A 26,433-nucleotide genomic window follows, 5' to 3' on the forward strand; every position below is an offset into this window, starting at 1 on the left:
CTGCTGCAGAGGTAAAAACGTTTAGAGAGCAGAGACTCTCCCATCACAATCAAGTGTGCTGCAATATTTTATATTAAGTACTTTGGAATAGAGAAACATTTAATACCTGAAGGTTTTCTAGCATCATTTTATCCAGAGCTTGAATGAAGTCCTCATCTTCTACACAAGGTACATGTTTCAGTCCACCTCCTTTAATCATTACCTCCTTATTAAAACAAAACAGAAACAATTCAAACTGGGAATTCTAACTGTAATGTTTTCTATGGCAGAGCCTTCTAATTGATAACTTGTTCAACGTAACTCAAGGAATGAGTTAGGTAAAATAATAACATTATTAAATATTCAAAGAACTTGCAAATAAAGAAAAGTGTTTAGATAAGAAAATAAAAAATGAATTTCTAAAGAAATATTTCAATAATCACAAAAATCAAAACTTTAGTGGCTAAAATTGAAATATTATGAAAATGATGTACAATTTCAAAGAGCAAAGTTTTAATGATACGTACAGTATTTTCTTCATCAGTTTCATTCTCTTTATTTGAATCCGTGAGATAATCTGTATTCTCTTCCTCTTCCTCCTCCCCTTCATCATCATCATTATCAGAACCCTCCTGAAATTGTTTAATATTTGTAGAAGATTAAAACTTTTGAAAAACTTTACTAATAATTTTACATGCCTTAAAAAGATGTTAAAATTTATGTATAATTATTTCTTATTCTCCAGTTTCAACCTGTTATGCAGTCTGCCTAGAATGGTAGGGCAAAATCAGCTGGCAACTCTTACTACACAACAGTAGCTAAAAAACCCATTTTACATCTTCCATTGACCTAGTAATACAAAGATCCTTTTTAGAAACTTATCCATGAATTCCACAAGGAACAAGTTTCTTGCACCTTTCATATTTTTCTCCTTCCTAACAAACTTGACGGAGAAGGCAATGGCACCCGACTCCAGCACTCTTGCCTGGAAAATCCCATGGATGGAGGAGCCTGGTAGGCTGCAGTCCATGGGGTCGCTAGAGTCGGACACGACTGAGCAACATCACTTTCACTTTTCACTTTCACGCTTTGGAGAAGGAAACTGGCAGCCTACTCCAGTATTCTTGCCTGGAGAATCCCAGGGACAGGAAGCCTGGTAGGCTGCCGTCTATGGGGTTGCACAGAGTCGGACATGACTGAAGTGACTTAGCAGTAGCAGCAGCAACAAAGTTAAGACTGATTTTTCTCACAGCAATTCTTTAATACCCATGTAACTCTGCAATGAAAACTGACAATTCAAATTTAACATCATTACCATCTGAAAACAATGACACTGCATTTTATAAAGTATCTCACTGCATAAAGCATCTCAGGGTGGAGTGTACTCTCACAGCATTTTGTTGCTCACCCAGTTCTGAAGAAGGACGGATAAGCTTTATTGTCTTCATTTTTATATGTGAAAAAACTAATGCTTGGAAAAGTTAAATGACTTGCCCAAGGACATGTGCTTTTTTAAGCCAAAGAGCTAGACATTCTGACTCCCCTTGCTGGTGGCTTTCAAGTATTACATCTCCCCTATCCTCTCCTGTCAGTACCCCCACATCCTTGTCTATCAGCCAAAATTCCTCTTCAAATGGAAGACTGAGCAGAACTCCAATGGATTTTCAAAGAGACACAAAAAAGAAACCATAACCAAAACCAAAAAATACAGCCACACAGTGGCAGCATTCCATCTGAGGAACCTTTCAACACAATTCACTCCCACTTTGTTCCATAAAAGTTAAAGGAAAAAAAAAAAAAAAAAACTGCACTAAACCCAGCTGCTTTTCATTGTGCTGAGAGAAATAAAGTGAATGAGAAATAATTCCTATGAGAAACAAATGATTTAAATTTGTTATAATACATTTAGTATACCTAGCAATTAATTTCAATAATCTAAACTATTAATACTTTACAGATATTTGAAAACTTTTAGAATTTCTGAAGTGGAAATATTTGAGCATAGTACAGAAATGCATTAACTTTTTTGACAAAATTCTGTACTTCAAAATTAAATCTGCAACAGAAATGCACTTCAACTGGCTCTTGGAAAAAAATTAATCATTTCTTAACACTGGAAAGATACTTCCTATTCAAAAACTAAGCTAAAATGCATGAATTTTTTTCTTTCACCAATTTTTATATTACTTTGGCCACCTGATGCAAAGAACTGACTCACTGGAAAAGACCCTGATGCTGGGAAAGGCTGAAGGTGGGAGGAGAAGGGGATGACAGAGGATGAGATGGTTGGATGTCATCACCGACTCAATGGACATGAGTTTGAGTAAACTCTGGGAGATGGTGATGGACAAGGAAGCCTGGCGTGCTGCAGTCCATGGGGTCACAAAGAGTTGGACATGACTGAGCGACTGAACTGAACTGAGGTGTTAAGAGTAACTTCAAAAGGCCATCCGGAGCTTGGAAGAGTTGTGGAACAAGATGGAAAAGAAAAGTACAATGTTTCTGAAGAGTTCCACTCCAGCCCTGTTCTTTTCTCAGTCGAGGCAAGTATTTATAGAATATTCTACACATTGTCCTCACTACTTTATAATCAACCCATCTTCTCTCTCTAAAAATGTTCTCCTATGTTTGGAGGATAGTCATGGGAAAGGGTGGTCCTGGGTGGGAAAGTAACAATTCCAATTCCATTTCTTAAAGTAAACCAACCATACTCCTTTCACATCTCCTCCTAGCCAAGACTCAGGAGTCATCCTGTTGAATTTGTTTTCCCATTTAGCAAATTCACATATATTATGTATAATATCCACTTTACAACCAGAAAAGAAATAGTTTAAAATGATACAATTTTTAAAATTATAAAGTTCACTTTTTAAAAGCTGAAATGCATTTGGAGAAAATATCACAACTATTCAAATAAGGAATCTATAGGAAAGTGAGCTATTCTTTAACGTCACATTTACTAAGGATGTTTCATTTATTAGATTCTTTATCAAATTAGTGCAAAATCCATAAACAGCCATAAAATTAGTCTAAAAATACAAAATGGAATATTAGTCTACATAGTCTAAATTAGTCTAAATTACGAAACACTTATTATTTCCTTTTGTTGTTATAAAATACTTAATAAGCCAATTTAAATTATACAATTGAATGTTTCTATGACCTCATTTTTTAGAAAAGCAATATAGCAATGTCTACTTCATAGAAATGTATTATATTTCTTGGATGTTGCCTTAGTATCTCAGTTTACTAAGATATCATAAAACCTGAGAACTTCACTAAACGTCTTCCCTGAAAATTACACGACAACATTATTGCAAGCTATGTTAAAATGGTGAAATGTCTGCTTAATGCTTGAATTTTATAAACATTCCGTCTTAAAACTGTAGGCTAGTTTTCCTTGCATTAATTTTCCAGGTGGAATAGTCACCACTTACTAGGCTTTCAGACTTATTTCGTATAAGACAATGGTTTTCTAGAATAAAGTTTTTTAAGCTGCACAGCCTTCTAGAAAATGTGGTAGGGACAAATTCCAGAGTGTCCCTAACATGGAGCAATTTCTGTCACTTTTCATAACCACCACAAGTTTTCCTGTAAAAGCGAAATCTGAATTGTGTTTATAAAGGGTTTATACTTTCTGAATATATTTGGAAGACCAACTATGGGCAGATGTCCAGTTACATACTGAAAGAATGAAAGTTATCACCTACATGTGACATTTGTCACATGATAAGGCTTAGGACACATGTAAAAAAAAAAAAAAAAGAAATGTATTATAGAAATATATTCCAGTTCTAAATTTTTATCAGCTTATTTATATCTACTTTACGGGAGCTGTCAGGTTGGAAAGAGAAAAGTGATGACAATACTGTACTGTTTATTTAAAGTCTGCTAAGAGAGTAGATCTTAATCGTTCTCATTACAAGAAAAAACATTTATAACTATGTTAGGTGATGGATGTTAACTAAACTTATTATGGTAATCATTTCTGCCTCTCTCTCTATATATATATCAAATCACTATTGTATGTACACCTTAAACTAATGCAATATTATCCACTATATCGCAATAAAACTGGGGGAAAAGTAGTAGCAAAAAAACCCAGTATAAAGATGCACTTCCACTGCCTATAAATGCTAGCCAAATTTAAAGTGAAAGTCCCTCAGTCAAGTCCAACTCTTTGCAACCCCATGGAGTATACAGTCCATGGAATTCTCTAGGCTAGACTACTGGAGTGGATAGCCTTTCCCTTCTCCAGGGGATCTTCCCAACCAAGGGATTGAACAAACCCAGGTCAACCACATTGCAGGCGGATTCTTTACCAGCTGAGCCACACAGGAAGCCCAGCCAATTTTAAAAGCCAAACAAACAAGCTGCCTTTTATACAATCATTCATTTTTAATAGCGAAGCTATTTGCTATGTAGTCAAATTAAACAAAATGTTCATTAATAGCTACAGACCCTCAGGGCTAATAGAAACAAAGACTTAGGGATTTTTACTTCTAACTATAGAAAATCTTAATTACCCTAAACTATGGGTCATTTAACTCACTCCAGTATACTTGCCTGGAGAATCCCATGGACAGAGGAGCCTGGCAGGCTACAGTCCATAAGGTCACAAAGAATCGGACACAACTGAAGCGACTTAGCATGTATGCATGCATAGGTCGTTTTTCTTTCATGCTAAATGAAGCTTTTAAAAAATCTAGTTTAGGGCTCCCCAGGTGGTCTAGTGGTTAAGAATCCACCTTGCAAGGCAAGGGACACCAATTTGATCCCTGGTCTGGGAAGATCCCACATGCTGTGGAGCAACTAAGCCCAAGCAGCTCAACTACGAAGCCTGTGCACACTAAAGCCAGCACTCAGCAACAAGAGAAGCCACCACAATGAGAAGCCGTCGCGCTGTAACCAGAGAACAACCCCCACTCACCACAACTAGAGAAGCCCATGTGCAGCAATGAAGACCCAGCACAGCCAAAAATAACCCAGTTCATGAATCTATCTTATGAATGCCTTAAATAATCTATACTGCTTTACACATTAAACAACTCATAACCTCTAAACATTTGCATTCTATTTACTATAAATCAAAACTTTAAAATTTAATAAATTCCATTTCCATAAAACACTGTACTGATTATACATTTAAACTTTCTCAGTATTTAATTAAAATCACACTTATGATCACTCTCTCCTAAATGCTTTTAGCACCCAAGCACAAAGAGCCATACACATGATGTCATATTATAAGCTTAAAAAGTGAAAAGGTCCTAATTTCAAGGTATAAATTTTATTCATCAGTATGTTATTGTTATTCTTACCTGACTTTCCATTTTCTTAACTTTCTAACTTAAATATATATTAATGGAGACAGAACAGCGTAACAAACCCTTACTTACTCATTACACAACTGAACAATGATCAGCTAACGGTCAGTTTCAGTGTCTTCTACATCCCTAACTCACTGCCCAGTCTACTTCCAGATGATGAAGCAAACCCCAGACACTTAATCTTTCAGGTGGAATTTTTAAAACTTAGAGCAGGTTTACAAGAAAAAAGTGGAAAGAATTAGAACTATTATGTTGAATCCTATATAAAAATGACAGGTAGGTAGGTCCAAAATGGTAGAATAGTCATTTCATACGGTCTGGCCTAATAGACTTGTAACAACAAAGATGATGGTACATGATGATTTTCAGATTTCCTATACTATCAGATCTGGGGAAAAGAAAGTTACTAATATCTAGTCAGCAATTTCTTCATAAAACCCATAGGTTAAAAAGTCCACATTCGAAAATGAGATTAAGTCACAGAGCAGATCAAATAATTTTTTGTCTTCAAATTGCTTATTAAATAAAAATCCTAACCATACTGACGGTTAACATGTCATTATAGTTCTACCTAAACTCATAGAAAGTATACCACCAAGAGTCAACAGTCAAGAGTCATGACGTGTTGCTGTAGGTTCATCATTATTAACAAATGTACCACTTTGGTGGGGTATGCTGATTGGGGGAGATTGTGTGAGTAGATAGGAGAAGGTGATATACTGGAAATCTTGCTATCTTCCCATTAATTTTGCTGTGAACCTAAAACTGCTCTTTAAAGATGCTCTTAATAGTAATTTTTAAAAATCCTATGATCAGTATTTTCTTACTCCTCAAAACCCCTCTTAATTAATCCAGCAGTTTTATAATAGACATGAACTACTAGTTACATTTACTCGAATAAAACTAAAAGGAAGATCTTCTTTTATAAAGAAAATTTTGGTTCATATAACCCAAATACTCTTGCACAAATGTTATCTATCTGCTATAAATAAAAGTCATCACCTCTTCCTCTGGCTCATTCACTTCACTTTCATTTCCAGATTGTTCCTCTGTTTCAGCTCCTCCTTCTTCTTCTTCTTCATCTTCTTCAAGATTTTCTCCTTCTGTCATAGAATCTTTAGAGTCTTTGTCATTTACGAGGCCTTGAAGTGAGAAGAAAGTAGAAAAAGACTTTACAAAACAAGATAAAGGCAAAATTTCCACAGTGAATATTATACCATTTAAAGTATATATGAAGATAATTCAACAGTCATGTTCTCAGTTCAGTAAATTAAGAACAGAATTTAAAGCTATTTTAAGAACCATTTAAAAAACTTAACAGTCCTTTATTTCAACAAAGGAGCACAGACACATTTCTTAAAAACTAGCAAAAAAACCCAAAACATCACAATTTTTTTTTTTACTTTCTCAGAGCTTCAAACTATCTCAGTCTCAGATGAACAAACAGCAGCACATATAGTGCAGCTTTAGCCACACCCAAGGCAACCATGGTCACATATTTTATCAAATGGCATTTTAAGAATCTCTAAAAACTTAAAGATACAATACAATTACATTGCTTTAATGCAGAAATCACATTTGGCTATTAATTTGAATATCTGCAAATTCAGACTGAGAGGAGGCAGATACACAGTGACACTTCTAACATGGGTGTCATCACAGAGCTGTTTTTCCCTTCCTAACAGTGTGCTCCTCCAGAGGCAACGCCCTGGTGTGAATATGGGCCACCTCCCACGTTCATCCACATCTCACTGCAGTGTAAATTCTTCTTTATCATCATCTGAGTTCCAAACTACACTCTACTTTGAAGGTGCACATTCCACAGCCTCATATGATCCGACTTTTCCCCACACTTCCAAGTCTTAATCAAGCCTTCTCCTGCAGTTGGGGCAGACTCTTCTGTATCATAAAGCATACTTCCTTGGGATCGTGTTCATCAAACTGCTTCTCAATATAGACTATCTTTCAATATGCTCTTTTAAATCCTATATATTCTTCAAATTCAGTCTAAGTTTCCTTTCGTGCATAAACTCAATGAGTGTTACTTTTCCTCCTACTTGTTCCTAAAGCTACTTGGAGAACTGATCATAGCACTTTGCATTTAAAGATACACCATGCGATGGTTTTTCTAATGATTTCAATAAATGTTATGTCACAGTATAAGGCCTTTGAGAACAAAAAACTTCTTTTATATAGTCAAAACTTATTAGAGGCCATATATTGATAAATACACAGTAGGTGTTTAGTAAACCCTTGTTTATTCACAGAATCTTACACAGTTAGAGCAGACAGAAACTTTAGTAATGATGGGATTTAGCCCTCTCATTTTATGAGGTGTACTGAAGTCCAGAAAGTCTGAAAAACTAACACAATCAACAGCAAAAAATTACTCCAGTGTCTTAAGTCTAAGCAATTAATTAAGAACTGACAAAAACAGAGACTACAAAGTGATGAAAGTAGGTACAATCAAGTTCAGAAATTAAAAAGGTAAGGAGAGATGGATGAATCTCAAATCTATCTTGAAAAAATATAATACTGATAGAAAAAGCTGCTGTCTCCGATTGATACCACTAACTCACTATTTTATTAATGTATTTATTTGAACAGAAGCAAAATACTGGGCTTTTATGCTATCAAAGGCAAAAAATTAAAAATCAGGACCATATAAACCTAAAAATACCACAGCACTGATAAACTGACGTGGCTTAATATATCATTCGGAGAAGGCAATGGCACCCCACTCCAGTACTCTTGCCTGGAAAATCCCATGGTCGGAGGAGCCTGGTAGGCTATAGTCCATGAGGTCACTAAGAGTTGGACACAACTAAGCGACTTCCCTTTCACTTTTCACTTTTATGTGTTGGAGAAGGAAATGGCAACCCACTCCAGTGTTCTTGCCTGGAGAATCCCAGGGACAGAGGAGCCTGGTAGGAGGCTGTCTATGGGGTCGCACAGAGTCGGACACGACGGTTACGACTTAGCAGCAGCAGCAATATATCATTACATCTTTTTTATAAACACTAAAATATATGTCATGGGAAGAACTGTAGTGGTAAGTACCTTTGTTTTGATAGCCATAATTTGTAAGGAAAATACTATTTCTAACACATTTTCATTTGCATTGCAAGTTAGTTTCAAAAGCAGTTTATAAACATATTTTGCATTTTCTAAGCTGGATAATAAACTATTCAGTTGCTGACCTCTAGGACACACTCAGTCTAAAATAAGCAAGGCAGATAAAAATGTACATATAAAGGACATGGAGTTAATAAAATGTAAAACCTAGAGAACAAAATGTTTACAGTATGGGTCAGAATGAAGTGTACTTGGACCAAAGTCAAATATTGTTCTCTTGAATGTGAGCTACTTTGGTGCCTCAGTTTTCCTGTTCTTAACAGAGACAGTAACAATAACACTCCCTCTCTTCCAAATGGTTTTCATCTGTTATTTCTTTGCTCAACTAGACATGCTGAGCATTTCCCCCACACACCCAGTATGTCAGAAAGAGCAGTTTGAATTCTGGCTTGATCGGTTAACCCAGTGTTTTGATTTGGGCGTTACCTAACTCCTTTGTCAAGTATGAACAACACCTTCCACTTTAATTTTGGGAAAGAGATAGTACTTAATAAAAATACCAACTCTTTTTGCCCTCACTTATTTATATTACGTTCATTCATCTATTGGGTGTTCTACTTTCATCAATTTGCCTGTGCTCTTTATGTAAATGATGATACCTTGGCACAGGAGCTATTTTCACTTCAAACTTATTTTTTTCATTGTACAAAAGTTTTAAACACCCAATATATCAACGTATGTGTACTTGCCTGTATCATTTTAAAATTTAGGAAAATTAACACCTCTTTAAATATCTGATGATCAGATCTATTTCTAACTTTTTAAAAATATTTAACTCTTTAATACATCTGGAGTTTGACGATATAAGATGTGGCTCTGTATCAATTTTCCTCCCAAATGCTCACCTGTTGCTCTTATCCTATTTTAAGACTGCTATTTCATCATACACTAAATTGTTTTATATTTAACTGGGATGACTTCTGGGCATTTTATTCTGCTAATTTTATTTCTAATTTATGAAATATACTCTTCTGTTGCATAAGCAATTTATTCATATGACTTTTTTCATTTTCATTACCTCCATTTCTGTTCCTTATGATATAATCTAGAATTTCCAAACCAGAATTATATTACATTGCTTACTACCATTGTTCTTAAAGAGAATGTCATAGAGCTAGTAATTCTCTCTACCTTGAGAAAATCAAGATACACACAAAAATAACAATGTTATTTATAGTGATGCAAAATTAGCAATAACCCAAATGTCAAACAGAATTAATGCATTCACACAAAGGAAAACAAGACTGCTGTTTTAAAATTAAAGATTTAGAAAAGTATTTTGTCAGAAAATTTCATAATATATTAGATAGAAAAAAGTCCAGTTATAAAACTGCAAACATGTGAAAAAAATTTTAAACAGAACATGCATCAAAATGTTAATAACGTGATTATCCTTGCATACGAATTAACAGTGATTTTTGTCTTCTTGGCATTTTTCAATTTTCCTGTGAACATTTTTATTACTTTTAATAATATTAAAATGGTTTTTTAAATATAAGAAAATTCTATTAAGTTAGCACTGGGTTGCTATAAAATTAGAATGATAATAAATTTGCAAGTGCTTGAAAACATAAAACCACCAAAGGCAAGATGCTGTATCATCTTATGGTTTAACAACAGGAAACAGATTTAATATAGATTTATTCATGTGTATCCTCTCTCTGATATTTAGACTCTAAAATAGAAGGAGAATGGGTCTACTCGGGGGCATAATGATCCTAGTTGACACCATCTTTAGAACTGGATTTGCAAATGATGGCCTATTTTTTTCCTTTCCACATTCTTTTTTTTTTTTCCTTTCCACCTTCTAAAGAAGGACAGATTCTTCAAAAGATGCCTCAAGTTCTTTAATTCTTCGCTCTATAAGGTATAAATCATACTGCTCTCTTTACTGCTACCAAATTGGGTAATCCAATTAGTATTTCCTTATGTCCACTATACAGGGAGTGCCATTCATTCTTAAGTCTTTGGGTAACAAGACTAAGACTATTTCAAAGCATACAAAGTAAATGAAATAAACAAGCAGATAAACAATCTGCTTGAAATAATCACTGTATACAATTAGAAATCTGAAAAGGAAAAGAAAGTGGATTATTTGGGACAAAGTTAAACAATAAAAAGAACCACATGTGTCTTTATGGGTTGGTAAGTAGGAAAGTGAATAGTTACATAATCAGTAGCATCTTTAAAGCAATGCTCAGATAGATAACAGCAATCACATTCTTCAAAAAAGGGTTTGCCTTGGAGAAAGAAACCCTATTAATATGCTGGATGTAATATGAAAAAAATAGTTTTAGAGGAAAAGAATCACCAGTGCCTTTGCCATGAAAAGTGGTTTCTCGGATATGGAACATAGTAAATTTATACAATTATTACAACTGGTCATGGTAAGGATCTCCTAATAAATGCTAAATATATAGGCTGAAATCATGTCACTTTGAAATGACTAGAACCTGTAAGAACTATCAGCAAGCAAACCACACTGGAAAGGCCCCACCTCATTCCAATTATTTCCACTGGCAAGGCTAGTCAGCTTCTACAGTTCCTTACCAACTCTTCTTCCAGAACAACAGCTAAAGGACATTGAGTTAGTAAAGAGACCAACTCTCCTGCAGCATGCTTCTCACATGTCCTCTAGTCTTTAAAACAGAGACAACTCTCCTAGTGACAAGGGTCTGAAATTCTGTAGGATAGTTTCAAACTTCTAACTGGCACTCCCTTAATATAGTGTCAAGCCTGCTCTGTCTTAGGAAATCGTGTTTGTTGAAAATATATACTGTATATGAGATGGTTTAATCAAAAGTAGACTTTTAAATTAGCAATGAAAAACTATAAAATTAAGAGAGGCTGACAGGATTGTTTTTCCATCACTATCATTTGTTTCAAGTTTTACATGACTGTTTTCCTCTAATGTGGGATTATTTAATGAAGAAGTAAGCCACCCAGATCTTACCTAACACTATTATGTAACACTCAACATCAAAAAATTAAAAGTATACAAAAAGTAAAAGCTAACTGAAAACATTATAAAGCAAATCCTAGAAACAATCTGCCAAATACCATCTTTACTTTCTCTCTGTAATTAATTGCTTACCTAGTTTTATTAAGAATTCTCGTTCCAAGTCGTGTACCTGCCTGATGGATTCTTCCAGAGAATTACAGAGTTTGATCTTTGGTCTTAGCAGTTCTAGTGTGTCACTGATCATGTAATCTATGTCAATAGGAAATGGATGGTCTTTTGTCCAAACCTCCAAACTTTTCTTCCACCAAACATAACGCTGATAACAAATGAAAAATAAATTTAGCTATAAGAAATTAATAACAAAATATTTAAAATAATAATCTGTATTGTGACTTCACCTAGTTATAACAACTAAGCTAAAGAGTTGTATAAGACACCTACAATGTCTTTTATTAATGGTCAATAGCAATGATCGTAACACATTTATTTCCCTCCATCTAGTCTGTTTCTAAGCCATTTGGTAACTTTAAATACATTTTTTTACTGTATCTGTCGTAATCTTTTTTAAAAGCAAGGAAAAATTATAAATAAACACCAAATACATTTTCAGGTACTGAAACCAGGCAGAAACTCCATTCCCATACCCCAAAAAGGGCTTAAGTATTTAATTTTACAAAAACAACCAAATTTAAGGCCATGGTTTTGATAAATGTTACTTATTTTCTCTATACTACTTGCTTTGATATTTTAAAGAGTCAAAGTATCTGAAGACAGGGTTACTGAATATATAAAAATCAGAAATCAACAAGCATTTATTGAACATCTACTGTGTATATGGCACTGTTCAGATATAGTCCCTCTCATATTCTAGCCTGGATCCTTCCCTCTATTTTGTACCTGTAATTCTCAAGTTTAACTAAAAAGCACAACCCACAAATTTACTTGTATATAAACAGCTATTTCTCTGGGTGTTTAATCATCCTCTCCAATTTGTTCTAGATCTCTGCTATTCCAAGTGTGGGAACTCAAAGCCTGTTAGACATATGGAATCTTAGAACTCCCCCATCCTAGGCCAGCTGAATCACAGTGTGGGCATTGTAAAAATATCCCCAGGCAATGTGTGTGCACACTTAAGTTTAGAACCACTGCTGCAGGGGATCTTTCTATCTGACTTCCAGTACATAACTGGACACTACTACAGGTAGCATACACTGACCACCTCTCCCAGGCCTCACCTACTTCTTACTTCCATGCTCTAAGTATATCCTTGCCACACAGTCCTGCTGTTAACCATGTGGAGAATACTTTTGTCTCTTCCTACTTCTGAATATTTCTGAGTGGCTCTTTTTTCTCAGTGATGTCAGAGTGAGTGCAAAGAAGGATACTCTTCTCAAAGGAGCCCTGCTTTTGGACACTGACAGTGACAGCTGACATTCTGTGGCAAAATTTGTTTACAATACAGGCTGTCTCCAACTTAAGGCATCCCTTCCATGCAACAAGGAATCTGAGTCACAAATCTGCAACACCACCTCCCCATTGCTGGCTCATCAATTCAGAAAATAAGGGGATAACAAGTTATCCTTTAATGCAAAGGTACAGTGGTAGAAGAAAGTTAAAAAACAGCTCTTCCCCAAAGAGTAGTTACTCCCACCTAACCCCAGCTACTATTTGGGTGTATTTTTGATTCTTCAAGTTTTAGTTTTAAATTTATTTTCTTCATCAATGGATAAATGAAAACAACTCGAACAACAGATTATACAGAAAAGAATGATCAAACAGAACTGAATGCTACCACTGGTACTTTATTTCAGTAACATCTGAAGAACTCAATAAGGAGCTAGCCCCTCTAACAGCACTTAACATTGCATTTAATGGGAAATAGTGACTGGATTCCAAACAACCAACCTACAAGCTAACTTTTGGAACACAAACTGCAAAGAAGTTGTAGAAATGTCTCTGTATTTTTATCTGATTTAACTTACATTGTATTTGCTCTAAATCACAAGTTAACATAAATAACTTAAGACGTGGAAAGCACAATCCAAGAGTTTAACAAAGAATGAATAAATATTTCTTGTAGTGTTAACGATGGGATTTTTTTCCCTCTTTAAAAAAACTTTAGAAGATTAATTTTAGATATAAAACCAGAACACAGAAGAGTGAGAATATTATCAAATGTAAAAACATTACACTTTGGATTTTCTGTACCAAATAAAAAATAACCCGTACTATACCAAATTTATAAACTGTACCAAAATAATTTCTCAAAGTAATGATTAATCACAAAACTTAAAATGCAATCAGAATGTTTATGATAGAACACATCATATATTTAAGATATCCAAAGCTAAGCAGCCTTACAAGAATAAATCTAATCTATGAATATATCTTATACATAATATATGAATGCTACAGCATTCTTCTCTAATGGTTTTTTCCTTGATTTTTTTTTGGGGGGGGGGGTTGGGGGGGTGGGGGCTACACTGTGTGGCTTGCAGGATCTTAGTTCCCCAACCAGATATTGAATCTGGGTCTTCCGCAGTGAAAGTGCAGAGTCCTAACCACTGAATCACCAGGGAATTTCCACTGCTTTAATATTTTTGTAACACAAGCAATGCATTATATGATGGCCAACTGCATATTTTAATTTGTATACCTGAAAATACACAAGGAAGCAATCGAGTTTTCGTTTACTGGAACCTCTGTCAAAGTACTGGCCACAGGTATCCAAAATAGTGCACACCAGTCTAATCCTGAAAAGGTGCTCAGGAGGGTCCAGTGAACTTGGAGAGCCATCAGAGTTAACACCAAATGAAGTAAAAGAATAAAGAGTTCTAAAAATAACGGCCGATTCCACCATTCTGTAATTATAAAGTTCCCCTAAGAACTTGGCACTGCTGATACGCCTCTGATTAAATTTAGGTTGATTAACCTAAAGCGGGAAGAAAAAAAAAAGCAGATTTCCATTAATGAACAGAAATGAGTTTGAGAAGAGCTAAAAATCATCTCTGTCACTTGAAAACATCACTCACTGAACAGAGAAAAACTAATGGGTTCTTTTCTTCTTTTCCAATAATAGGTATCCTTTTTTATCCCTGCAGAAAATGTCTACCTTTAAAATGTTTTAGTAAATAGAACATGTTAAATATTAAATTTAAAACTAAATTGTTAAATTAATTAATAGTTTATGAAAAAAGTTAAAACGTAATTCTCCCTATCAGCCCTCTGTAACTTATTTTCTCTGTAATCCATGAATTTTAAGGAAACAAGCTTATAGAACAAGCTGCTTACAGAAATTCTTATCGAGTATCAATTCTAATCAATAAATTTATGAGTTCCTATAACATGAACTCCAAGTGTGACCTAGAAAGAATAAAAATTTACTATATTCTTCTAAAATAACCTTAACTGGATTGAGAAAAAGAGGTAAAAAATATTCTAGCATTAGCCTGAGAGGAAACTAGAAAATCTGACACAAGTAGGGTTTATTAAGAAATCACTATTTCCAAAAGAGTAACAGTAAATGACACCATATGGGGAAAGAAAGGTTTTCAAATCCTTATTTTTCAATAATAGGACTTAAAAGCTGTCTGAATTGTCCACAGATTTCAATTTGGTGCAAGTCTTTGTTACCTCCATTCCTAATCGAATATCTTCTAAAACTCCATCCACAACATGGATGCCAACATCTTCCTGGTAGAGCACTAGTCCTGCTAAGAGGTTGGCTACACAGTGAATGCTGTTGTATTTCACGTTCCAGATGTTTATCATACAACAAATCACATAGTCTTTCACTTCCTGATCCTGCCAAGGCAACTTTCTCATCTGTCTCAAAACCTTTAAATGAAGAGAATTTTATTTAAATTACTAATATAAGCACAAAGTAGCCCAACATATCCAATAATACAGATATTTTATTATGACGGTACAGTCACAGAACTTTTGAAATGGAAAATACTTTATAGAGATTCTCTATCAGCCTCTTCATTTTAGAGATAGGAAAAATAAGATTTTTCTAATTATTGGCAAAATATATTCACATTTTCCCTTTATCTTTCATAATATCCTCAAATTTCCTAGAGTTTCCAGGGTTTCAATCAAGCTAACAGTATATACTCATACTCAGGTCACTGAAAGAAATACCCAAGACTTAACAAAAATAACGTTTTCTTTTGTGCATCATTTGATGTAAATAATCTCAGACACTTCTTTATATAAATGAAAAATGTCCAATAAGGAAATAAACTAAAGACCAGTTGGTTAAAAGACCACTTAAGTAGTAAGATGGGGACACAACATCAAGACTGACAGAGTTTCCTTGCATGTAAAGCGGGGATAACAGGCACTTAGGCCGTTAAGTCTGCTCTAAGGGTTAGACAAGTTAAAGTGTGAAAAGCACACAGGAACATGCCTGGCACATTATAAGCACCCCACAGAAGTTAGCTATTAAAAAAAGCTCTACTGGTAATGAGATAATCAGCAGAGCTCTACTTGTCATCTAGTTCTTTCCACATTTATTCTGAAAGAAAATAGATACTGTTGGCAGCTTGTAAAGTAGTCCTTTTACCTCTATTCTATACCCACAATCCATCTTTCAAGCACTAAGTATGTTCTTGTATTGGCTTCGATGGAAGCGTTCATGTCATCTCAAATACATAAACATTCCACACTTTTCAAACTTTTAGCCAATTCTAAAGCTCCTTTCAAGTCCTATTTTTTTAAACAACTACTGTCTCTGGCTCCCTGAAGGTGGTTTTGATGTTTTAAGTTGCACTATCATTCCTCACCACCTTCTACCCCAGCCACTTATGACACATGTATTATTCCCTGCCTCTTATCCATAGGTTTCCTCTGTCCAGAATTTAATTTGTTTTTTTTTTCTGAAAAGAAAAAAGTCCCATACCATGTTCTTTCAACTTGTTGAGCTGACCAAGAAATGTTTATTTAACATGTCTTTCTTAGAAGTGAAGGTTCCAATGAGGTAACTATAATAATTAAGCTAATAGGTCAGTGGTTCTTAATTTCTTCTGGAAATCGACCCCTGCTGAGAATCTAAAGAAAGCTATAGACCCTCTTCCAGAAAAATACAGTCAGGTCCAGAGATTTAAAATCATTAAATGTCAGAGGATCATGGGCCTCCAAAAACCTACTAAAGGTTAAGAACACTGGTACTGAAGCAAAGTATTTAAAGGTAAATTCACTAGAGTGTCAGAGACTAAGTAATAGTTTCAAATATACACAGCATCAACAGTAAATATGAAGAGAATTACCATTTTAATTAGGTTAAAAAGGAAAACAAAACATATGTCCCATAAACTAAGTATCATCACATAAATTCCCTCTAGTGATGACTTACATGGAATCAATCACTGTACTGCCGAGACTTTAATAGCTCTGCTTCAATTTCTCCATTTACAGATTTGAATATTGAAAATTACTTACATTTCTTATCTATACTTTGTGGGGCACTGAAGCAATTGATAAACTGAGTTGATTTAGGAAAACTGAAATATATTTTGTCCTTGACCTAGAACAATTTGGTGCGGGCTACAAAGAAAGTGAACTGCATCAGTACAATTATCATTAGGATGAAAAAGAATTAATTTGGTTGAATGTTATTAATATACAAGCTCAGCACTACCACAAATCTCAAGTTGACTACTGTTCTATTTCATTAAAATTTACCTTCTCGGTGGTAACCTTGGAGAGATCTTTGTACAAAAGCTTCCGGACATATTCCTGGAGAGGAGGACGTTTCTTTTTCACTGTTTTTTCAGCTGGAGGGGGGTTGCAGTAGTAATATGCATTCTCCACCATTGTGACATATCTTGCATCAAGATGCATCGCTTGTTTCTTTCTCATCATTTGTTCCTAAGATGTATAAAGCTTAAATCAGTCAAAATACTTTCTTTATAAGGTTTCTTTGTTCCTAACTAAAGGTGCCCTTTCAGGGATAAGGTTTCAAGATAAAGAGCTAGAAAAGGGAAAAAATTATTACTAGATATTTCTAAGAGTATACAAGCATACTAACTGCTATATCACTAGTCATGTTTTTAGAACAAATTACTCCATAACTGCTTGGTCTTAGGCTTTCTCCAATAAAATACTCAAGAGAACTTTGCTACAAATTTAACTTCACTTATAACTCGGCCAAACTATCTGAACTCTACATAAAACAAGGCTTATATATGAGTGACTGAAGTTAAGGGCTGAGACAAAAGCTGAGAATAACTTTATTCATAGAGCTTGGGCCATCCAATGTTGTACCAGGTAAATCTGACATATCTCTACAGACAAGAAAACTAAAAGCCTTCCAATGTCTTACAACTCGCCCAGTGACCTCAGCATCGGCTCAAGGAGGTTAGTAAAACAGTCAGTCATCATCTACTTCAGGCTTCTCAAGCCTTAAACTACTGACATTTTGGACTGGAAAGTTCTTTGTCTGGTGGGAGTGGGAACTGCTCCGTACACTGTGGGATGTTCTGCAGCAAGCTTCACCTATACCCACCACATGCCAGTTGAGAACCACAGATGAACCAGCTGAAGATCTTCAAAACAGCACTCCTAGTTCTTAAAACACCACTATAGTAAGAATTAAAATTACTGAGTTTATTCAGCCATTCATCAAACATTTTACTTGGCACTTAACTTGGCACTATGCTGGAAGTCACCAATGAACAAGAGAGACATGGTTCCTACCTTTGTGAAGCCTAAGAATCTGCTGCAGGAAGACAGAACAAATAAGCCAACAAATAAACTAACCTTTTAAATACGAATTGTGATTAGTGTTACGAAAGAAGTAATGAGAGTAACAAGAGCCCACTTTAGTCAGGATAGGTTAGGGACAGCCTCTCTGGGAAAATGACATTGAAGTTTGTGCTCTGAAGGATGACAAAGGTTGAGAGGAGCTGAGGCAGAAGCAACAGCCAGACAAGAGGCAATGAGGAAACAGAAGGATCCACTACAGGAACTAAATGCAGGCCAGCATGGTGTCGGGACAAAATGGCACAAGATCAGCTCCAAGTGGGGAGGGGTTCAGGGAGACCAGACTCTGCAGAAGTTGGTAGCAACAGGAGTTTGAAGCATGTAAAGGGAAGCACAATGAGCTTTAAGAAGGTGTCTGGACTAGGGTGGCGGCGGGTGGCAGATGGAGGCAAGATGTCACATTTTAGAAAGATAGTTGTGTCTTTCTAAAGAACTGTCTTACAAGTTCAGGAAGGGCAGGGGTTGCAGCAGGTTCATAAACTCATCACCTAATCAGTGCCCGACCTAGCATGTGGGAGGTTTGCAATTAACGTTTACTAATACACAAATTAATAAATGAATTTTTTTTAAAAAACATTCAAATCTTTCCCATGGTCTGTGTTTCTATACATGTAAAGCCATCACATACTTGGGAGAAGTTTGCTCTTAAGTTCAATTATGGGTATACCAAGGTTCACAACTGTTTCGCTTGTCTATGAATCTGCTAAAGTATATGAGTTGTAGCCTAGCTCCTCTCCTGACATCTATTCTACAATCTGTGAATGCTTATTTAATGCTGGCTCCTCCAGACAGAACAATTCCCTGATGAATAGGGCTACAGATAATGACCAATCCTTTTAGGTTCTTTAGACAAAACAAAAGGAATGCATCACTTATCATTTGTACATACATAACCTAGTTTTTTTTTTCTCTTTTGTATGGTTTTATTTTTTTTAACTTTTAAAAATTGAGGTATCATTAATTTACAATGTTGTGTTAGTTTTAAGTGTACAGGAAATTGATTCAGTTATACATATACTTGTTCTTACGTGTATATATGAAGCTGTTTCACAAATAAGTTCATTTGTGACATATTTTGGACTCCATATAGTGATATCATATGATATTTGTCTTTCTCTGACTTCACTTAATGATAATCTCTATGATAATGCCATAATGTTGCAAGTGGCATTATGTCATTTTTTGGGGGGAGGGGCTGAGAAATATTCCATTGTGTATGTGTGTGTGTGTATATATATATATACACACACACACCACATCTTCTTCATCCATTCATTTGTCGATGGACATTTAGGCTGCTTCTCAGTCTTGGCTATTGTAAATAGTGCTGTTATGAACACTAGGGTGCATGTATCTTTCCAAATTATCATTTTCTCTGGATATATGCCCTGGTGTGGGATTCTAAGATCATATGGTAGCTCTATTTTTAGTTTTGTTTTTTTTAATTAATTATTTTACTTTACAATATTGTATTGGTTTTGCCATACATTGACTTGAATCCGCCATGAGTGTTCCCCATCCTGAACCCTCCTACATCCCTCCCCATAACCCAGTTTTAAATCAACACAAGCTTCAACCTGTAATCCAGACTACTGTTCTGTTATTCAGAACCACTTTACCTAACACACACACCAAGCTACTTTTAACATCAGTCAAGAATAATTTTAAATGCCAACCAGTTAAAAGGTTATGTGTTCCCAAATAAATATATTTTTTATATCATCCCACAAGCATTTGGGTGCTTTACATATTCAGAGAAACTTCTCTAGTAACAAATTATAGAAATGATCCCTGAAAATACAGTTTTATCCTTATCCATGAGAGGGTGAACAGAAGAATGAAAACCACAATCACAGAAAACTAATCAAACTGATCACATGGAGCACAGCCTTGTCTAACTCAATGAAACTATAAGCCATGCCGTGTTGGGCCACCCAAGACAGACAGGTCATGGTGGAGACTTCTGACAAAACATGGTCCAGTGGAGAAGGGAATGGCAAACCACTTCACTATTCTTGCCTTGAGAACCCATGACAGTATGCAAAGGCAGTAAGATATGACACTGAAAGATGAAATCCCCAGGCCAGTAGGTGCCTAATATGCTACTGGAGAAGAGTGGAGAAAGAGCTCCAGAAAGAATAAGGAGACTGCATAGGAACCTGGAATCATAGGTCCATGAAAGAAGGTAAATTAAAAGTTGTCAAACAGGAGATGGCAAGAGTGAACATCAACATTTTAGGAATCAGTGAACTAAAATAGACTGGAATGGGCGAATTTAATTCAGATGACTATTGTATCTACTACTGTGGGCAAGAATCCCTTAGAAGAAATGGAGTAGCCCTCACAGTCAACAAGAGAATCTAAAATGCACTACTTGGGTACAATCTCAAAAATGACAGAATGATCTCTGTTCATTTCCAAGGCAAAGCATTCAATATCACGGTAATCCAAGTCTATGCCCCAACCAGTAATGCTGAAGAAGCTGAAGCTGAATGCTTCTATGAAGACCTACAAGACCTTCTAGAATTAACATCCATAAAAGGTGTCATTTTCATCACAGGGGACTGGAATGAAAAAGTAGGAAGTCAAGAGTCATGCAATACTCAAGGGCAAATTTGGCCTTGAGGAGTACAAAATGAAGCAGGGCAAAGGCTAACAGTTCTGCCAAGAGATCGCAGTGGTCATAGCAAACACCCTCTTCTAACAACCCAAGAGACGACTCTACACATGGACATCACCAGGTGGTCAATACTGAAATCAGACGGATTATATTCTTTGCAACCAAAGATGGAAAAGCTCTATATAGTCATGAAAAACAAGATCGGGAGCTGACTGTGGCTCAGATCATGAACGCTTTATTGGCAAATTCAGACTTAAATTGAATAAAGTAGGGTAAACCACTAGACCATTCAGGTATGACCTAAATCAAATCCCTTTGATTTAGATACAGTGGAAATGACAAATGGATTCAAGGGTATAGATCTGTCTGATAGGCAGAGTGCCTGAAGAACTATGGATGGAGGTTCATGACACTGTACAGGAGGCAGTGATCAAGGCCATCCTCAGGAAAAAGATATGCAATAAGGCAAAATGGTTGTCTGAGGAGACCTTAAAAATAGCTGAGAAAAGAAGAGAAGCTAAAGGCAAAGGAGAAAAGGATAGATATACCCATTTGAATGCAGAGTTCCAAAGAATAGGACGGAGAGATAAGAAAGCCTTCCTCAGTGATCAGTGCAAAGAAATAGAGGAAAACAACACAATGGGAAAGACTAGAGATCTCGTCAAGAAAATTAGAGACACCAAGGTACCATTTCATGCAAAGATGGGCGCAATAAAGGACAGAAATGGTATGGACCTAACAGAAGCAGAAGATACTAAGAAGAGGTGGTAAGAATACACAGAACAACAATACAAAAAAGATCTTCATGACCCAGATAATCACGATGGTGTGATCACTCACCTAGAGTCAGACATCCTGGAATGTGAAGTCAAGTGGGCCTTAGGAAGCATCACTACAAACAAGGCTAGTGGAGGTGATGGAATTCCAGTTGAGCTATTTCATATCCTAAATGATGATGCTGTGCAAGTGCTGCATTCAATATGCCAGCAAATTTGGAAAACTCAGCAGTGGCCACAGGACTGGAAAAGGTCAGTTTTCATTCCAATCCCAAAGAAGGGCAATGCCAAAGAATGTTCAAACTACTGCACAATTGCACTCATCTCACATGCTGGTAAAGTAATGCTCAAAATTCTCCAAGTCAGGCTTCAACAGTACATGAACCATGAACTTCCAGATGTTCAAGCTGGTTTTAGAAAAGGCAGAGGAACCAGAGATCTAATTGCCAACATCCACTGGATCATCAAAAAAGCAAGAGAATTCCAGAAAAACATCTACTTCTGCTCTACTGATGATGCCAAAGCCTCTGACTGTGTGGATCACAATAAACTGTGGAAAATTCTTCAAGAGATGGGAATACCAGACCACCTTACCTGCCTCCTGAGAAATCTGTATGCAGGTCAAGAAGCAACTGTTAGAACCAAACATGGAACAACAGAATGGTTCCAAACTGGGAAAGGAGTATGTCAAGGCTGTATATTGTCACCCTGCTTATTTAACTTATATGCAGAGTATATCATGTGAAATGCTGAGCTCAATGAAACACAAGCTGGAATCAAGATCGCCAGGAGAAATATCAATAACCTCAGATATGCAGATGATACCAGCCGTATGGCAGAAAGCAGAGAGAAACTAAAGAGCCTCTTGATGAAAGCGAAAGAGAAGCATGAAAAAGCTGGCTTAAACTAAACAGTCAAAAAACGAAGATCACGGCATCCAGTCTCATCATTTCATGGCAAATAGATGGGGAAACAATTGAAACAGTGACAGACTTTTATTTTCTTGGGCTCCAAAATCACTGCAGATGGTGACCACAGCCATGAAATTAAAAGACTCTTGCTCCTTGGAAGAAAAGTTACAATCAATCTAGACTGCATATAAAAAGCAGAGACACTACCTTGCCAACAAAAGTCTGTCTAGTCAAAGCTATGGTTTTCCAGTAGTCATGTATGGATGTGAGAGTTGGACTATAAAAAAAGCTGAGCACCAAAGAATTGATGCTTTTGAACTATGGTGTTGGAGAAGACTCTTGAGAGTCCCTTGGACTACAATGAGATCAAAACATCCTGAGGGAAATCAGTCCTGAATATTCACTGGAAGGACTGATGCTGAAGCTGAAACTCCAATACTTTGGCCACCTGATGCAAAGAACTGACTCATTGGAAAAGACCCTGATGCTGGGAAAGATTGAAGGCATAAGGAGAAGGGGACGAGAGAGGATGAGATGGCTGGATGGCATCATCGACTCGATGGACATAGGTTTGAGCAAGCTCTGGGAGTTGGTGATGGACAGGGAAGCCTGGCGTGCTGCAGTCCATGGGTTCGCAAAGAATCGGACATGAGTGAGCGAGTGAACTGAACTGATAAGCACTGGTGTATTTCAAACCAAACTCACCCTCTCTTCCTTTCTTCTATTTTCTCATCTCTGTGACTGGCATCATCATCTGCTGGGATGGTCAAGATGGAATCTGGGGTCTTACCTTAGGGCACTTTCTCTTTCTCATTGTCTCATCACGTCTCACCAGTTCTACCTCGTAAAATTCTTCATACAGCCAGTTATCATTCCTCATCTTCCCACCCTTACCATTTCTTTTTTTCCTCTGTAAGATCTGAAAACAGCCATTTCACTGTTCTGTCTACCTCCAGCCTTAGCCACCTCAATTATCTCTATACTGATCTTTCTAAAAAATTAAATCTGATCATACCTATCCTACCTGCTTACCATCCTTCAGTAGCTACTCACTACCATCAGGGGGGAGGGGGTATCAGTTTCTTAGCACAGCACTCAGACTCAGGGCGCTTTTTATAATCTAGGCTGTGTCTACCTCTCCAGTCTTATCTGCAGCCACTTAATTCAGTGTGTCTCTCTTCTCTGCCTTTGAGGTTCAGGTTAGTCTCTAAAATAAATACTATTTTTTCAGGAAACGTTTCTTGACATACCAAAACTAGATGAAGCACCTCTCCTATATAGACACATATTACCCTAGGCTGACCCACAGTATTAGATCACATTCCCCCTCTGTGTATTCCAATTGTCTAATTACTCATCTGAGTTATAAGACTATAAATTCCCTGAGGCCAGGGAGCATCTTTTTCACTTTTATATCCCAAGGGTTTGACAGAAGAGTCTGCACTCAACGAATACCAAGCATCTATTAGGGAAGATCCTTTCTGACTCATTAAGTCTAGCTTAAAGTACTCCCTCTATAAGTGCATAAGATCCTCTGCACACCTTTCCCTGTTAAAACATGTAGAATGCTACACTGGAATTAGCACTAGATAGGGACCACTTTAATGCCAACTATGTTTGTTCTTTGTACTAATCCCACCCAATCAGCAAGAACATCATCCCTGAAGTTCAGTGCCTGACATACAGGAGGAGCCCCCAAAATGTTATATGATAAATAAGGCTCTTATCCAGAAAGCAACACAATCAATGATAAGGCTGGCTGCTCTTGTTACAAGACAGGGGAAGATACACTGAGCCACGAAAGCCAGTCAAGCAAGGACTTTGGTTTGCAGCAATGGGATAAGCATCCATACCATGACTAGTAAACTTTCGCCAGCAAACAGTAAACATAGACAGTTCAGTATTACAAACAAAATATAGTCACTTTTAAAAGCTAATCTTTCTTGGCATCTCTATTACATTATAATATGTAGTGTCTCATTTAGCCATATGAGCTTGAGCCAAAGAGGAGGAAGAGTTTTTCCTATGTTAAAATAAAAATTTTAACTTGGAATGATTATTATTCATTTGAATAAGCCTAAAAAGAATGTGGAAATCAACTCCATATGATTTCACATTAATATTTTTGTCTACTAGACAAAATGTTAATGCTTGTCACATTAATATTTCTGTCTACTAGAAATAAATTACTATGTTTTTCCATTTTAAATACCATTGTCAGAGAAGTAATCAAGCTTATAACTAGATTCTAAAAAAATAACACACGTAGAGAAAAAGACACAATCAGCACTTCTATAAAACCGACACCGATGCAATGACAGTCTATGTCCAGGGATTCCTAACTCAGTGCTCTCTTTGACACTAATTCTGATACCTCTCCCCCACCACACTGTCTCCCCTGTGAAGGCTCCAAGTGAATGCCTGCTGCCTAGTCACTTCAGTCGTGTCTGACTCTGCGAAACCCCAGAGACGGCAGCCCACCAGGCTCCCCCGTCCCTGGGATTCTCCAGGCAAGAACACTGGAGTGGGTTGCCATTTCCTTCTCCAGAGCATGAAAGTGAAAAGTGAAAGTGAAGTCACTCAGTCGTGTCCGACTCAGCAACCCCACGGACTGCAGCCTACCAGGCTCCTCCGTCCATGGGATTTTCCAGGCAAGAGTACTGGAGTGGGGTGCCATTGCCTTCTCCGAGTGAATGCATGGATATTACCAATAAGCATAACTTAATTGCTTAATAAACTTGATTGCCATTTTGGCATGTAAATTAGCTCAAGAAATATCTTCTCCTCCAAGTTAATTTTTTAAGCTTGTTTTGTTTTTTAATTTTAAAAATTTAAGCTCCATCATTTATGTGGTTATGGCACAGTAACAATGTACCAAGAATATTCAGAAAGATGGCTCTAAGTTTATCAAAAGTTATCTGGGGCTGAATTCAATCCCACTCTACAATAGTGTGAGCTACTACTACCACTACTACTACTAAGTCACTTCAGTCGTGTCCGACTCTGTGCGACCCCAGAGACAGCAGCCCACCAGGCTCCCCCGTCCCTGGGATTCTCCAGGCAAGAACACTGGAGTGGGTTGCCATTTCCTTCTCCAATGCATGAAAGTGAAAAGTGAAAGTGAACTCGCTCAGTCATGTATGACTCTTAGCGACCCCATGGACTGCAGCCTACCAGGCTCCTCCATCCATGGGATTTTCCAGGCAAGGGTACTGGAGTGGGGTGCCATCGCCTTCTCTGAGACAGCCAAATGAGAAAATTTCCTATAGCTCTTCAGGAATGGCTGGAGTTCTTGTTTAGGTAAAAATGTTTAAATGGTTGAGCAAGGTAACAGGCACTAGTCAAAACTTTTAACCCCTGGAGTAAATCAAGAACTTCAAGCTCTTGCTACTATCCTCAAGCCCTTACCAAAAGTACACTGGTCCTCAGGTGAGATTCTGGAGATCTGAAAAGAAATCTTCCACATGTTTCCAGTAGGGTGCATGCCATTTCAATATGGTGATGGGAAAAGTCTGATAGAAGCATCTGTAATAATAATAATGATAAAAACCAACAAAGACAACATTTCAATCCTATTAAAGAAAACATTACATACCTAATATGTGGAACACCTTAAAAATGTCACTATAAAAAAAAGAAAAGCTAAATGCAACATTTTAAATCAACTATACTTTGAACTAAAAAAAAAAAACTAGTCTACTTTAGATGTCAAGCTTTATCACAGAGTATCTTTTGTGTTCAACCATAAAATTTTATCTAAAAACTTCAGTATATTTAATGTTATTCCTTTTAGATAGATATGTGAAAATTTATTTATCAAAACTTATATTTATCAGGAGATGCTACATATTTAAATAAATGCCACATACAAATAGCTAACATTTTCTAAATATTTTCTGGTTTGGGTTTATATGACATTTACCTTTAAAATTTTGACAACAAAAGGCTTAGTACA

The 26,433-nt window shown here is 36.4% G+C and overlaps 1 protein-coding gene and 1 pseudogene across 1 annotated transcript in view; both read right to left on the bottom strand.

The window, feature by feature from the left end:
* The window catches only part of UPF2 (UPF2, regulator of nonsense mediated mRNA decay), a 95,670-nt gene that overhangs the window by 18,454 nt on the left and 50,783 nt on the right, over window positions 1-26,433 (bottom strand). The window contains exons 11-18 of the mRNA XM_027560211.1: window positions 25,887-26,003; window positions 17,092-17,277; window positions 15,040-15,243; window positions 14,063-14,338; window positions 11,539-11,722; window positions 6,312-6,451; window positions 507-611; window positions 107-205 (exon numbers count right to left, since the gene is read on the bottom strand). Of these exons, the coding sequence (XP_027416012.1) occupies window positions 107-205; window positions 507-611; window positions 6,312-6,451; window positions 11,539-11,722; window positions 14,063-14,338; window positions 15,040-15,243; window positions 17,092-17,277; window positions 25,887-26,003 (1,311 nt within the window). The remainder of the gene's footprint in view (window positions 1-106; window positions 206-506; window positions 612-6,311; window positions 6,452-11,538; window positions 11,723-14,062; window positions 14,339-15,039; window positions 15,244-17,091; window positions 17,278-25,886; window positions 26,004-26,433) is intronic.
* On the bottom strand, window positions 19,864-19,978 carry LOC113903741 (annotated as a pseudogene).

This window comes from Bos indicus x Bos taurus, chromosome 13 (assembly GCF_003369695.1).
Source record: "Bos indicus x Bos taurus breed Angus x Brahman F1 hybrid chromosome 13, Bos_hybrid_MaternalHap_v2.0, whole genome shotgun sequence".
Classification (NCBI taxonomy): Eukaryota; Metazoa; Chordata; class Mammalia; order Artiodactyla; family Bovidae; genus Bos; species Bos indicus x Bos taurus.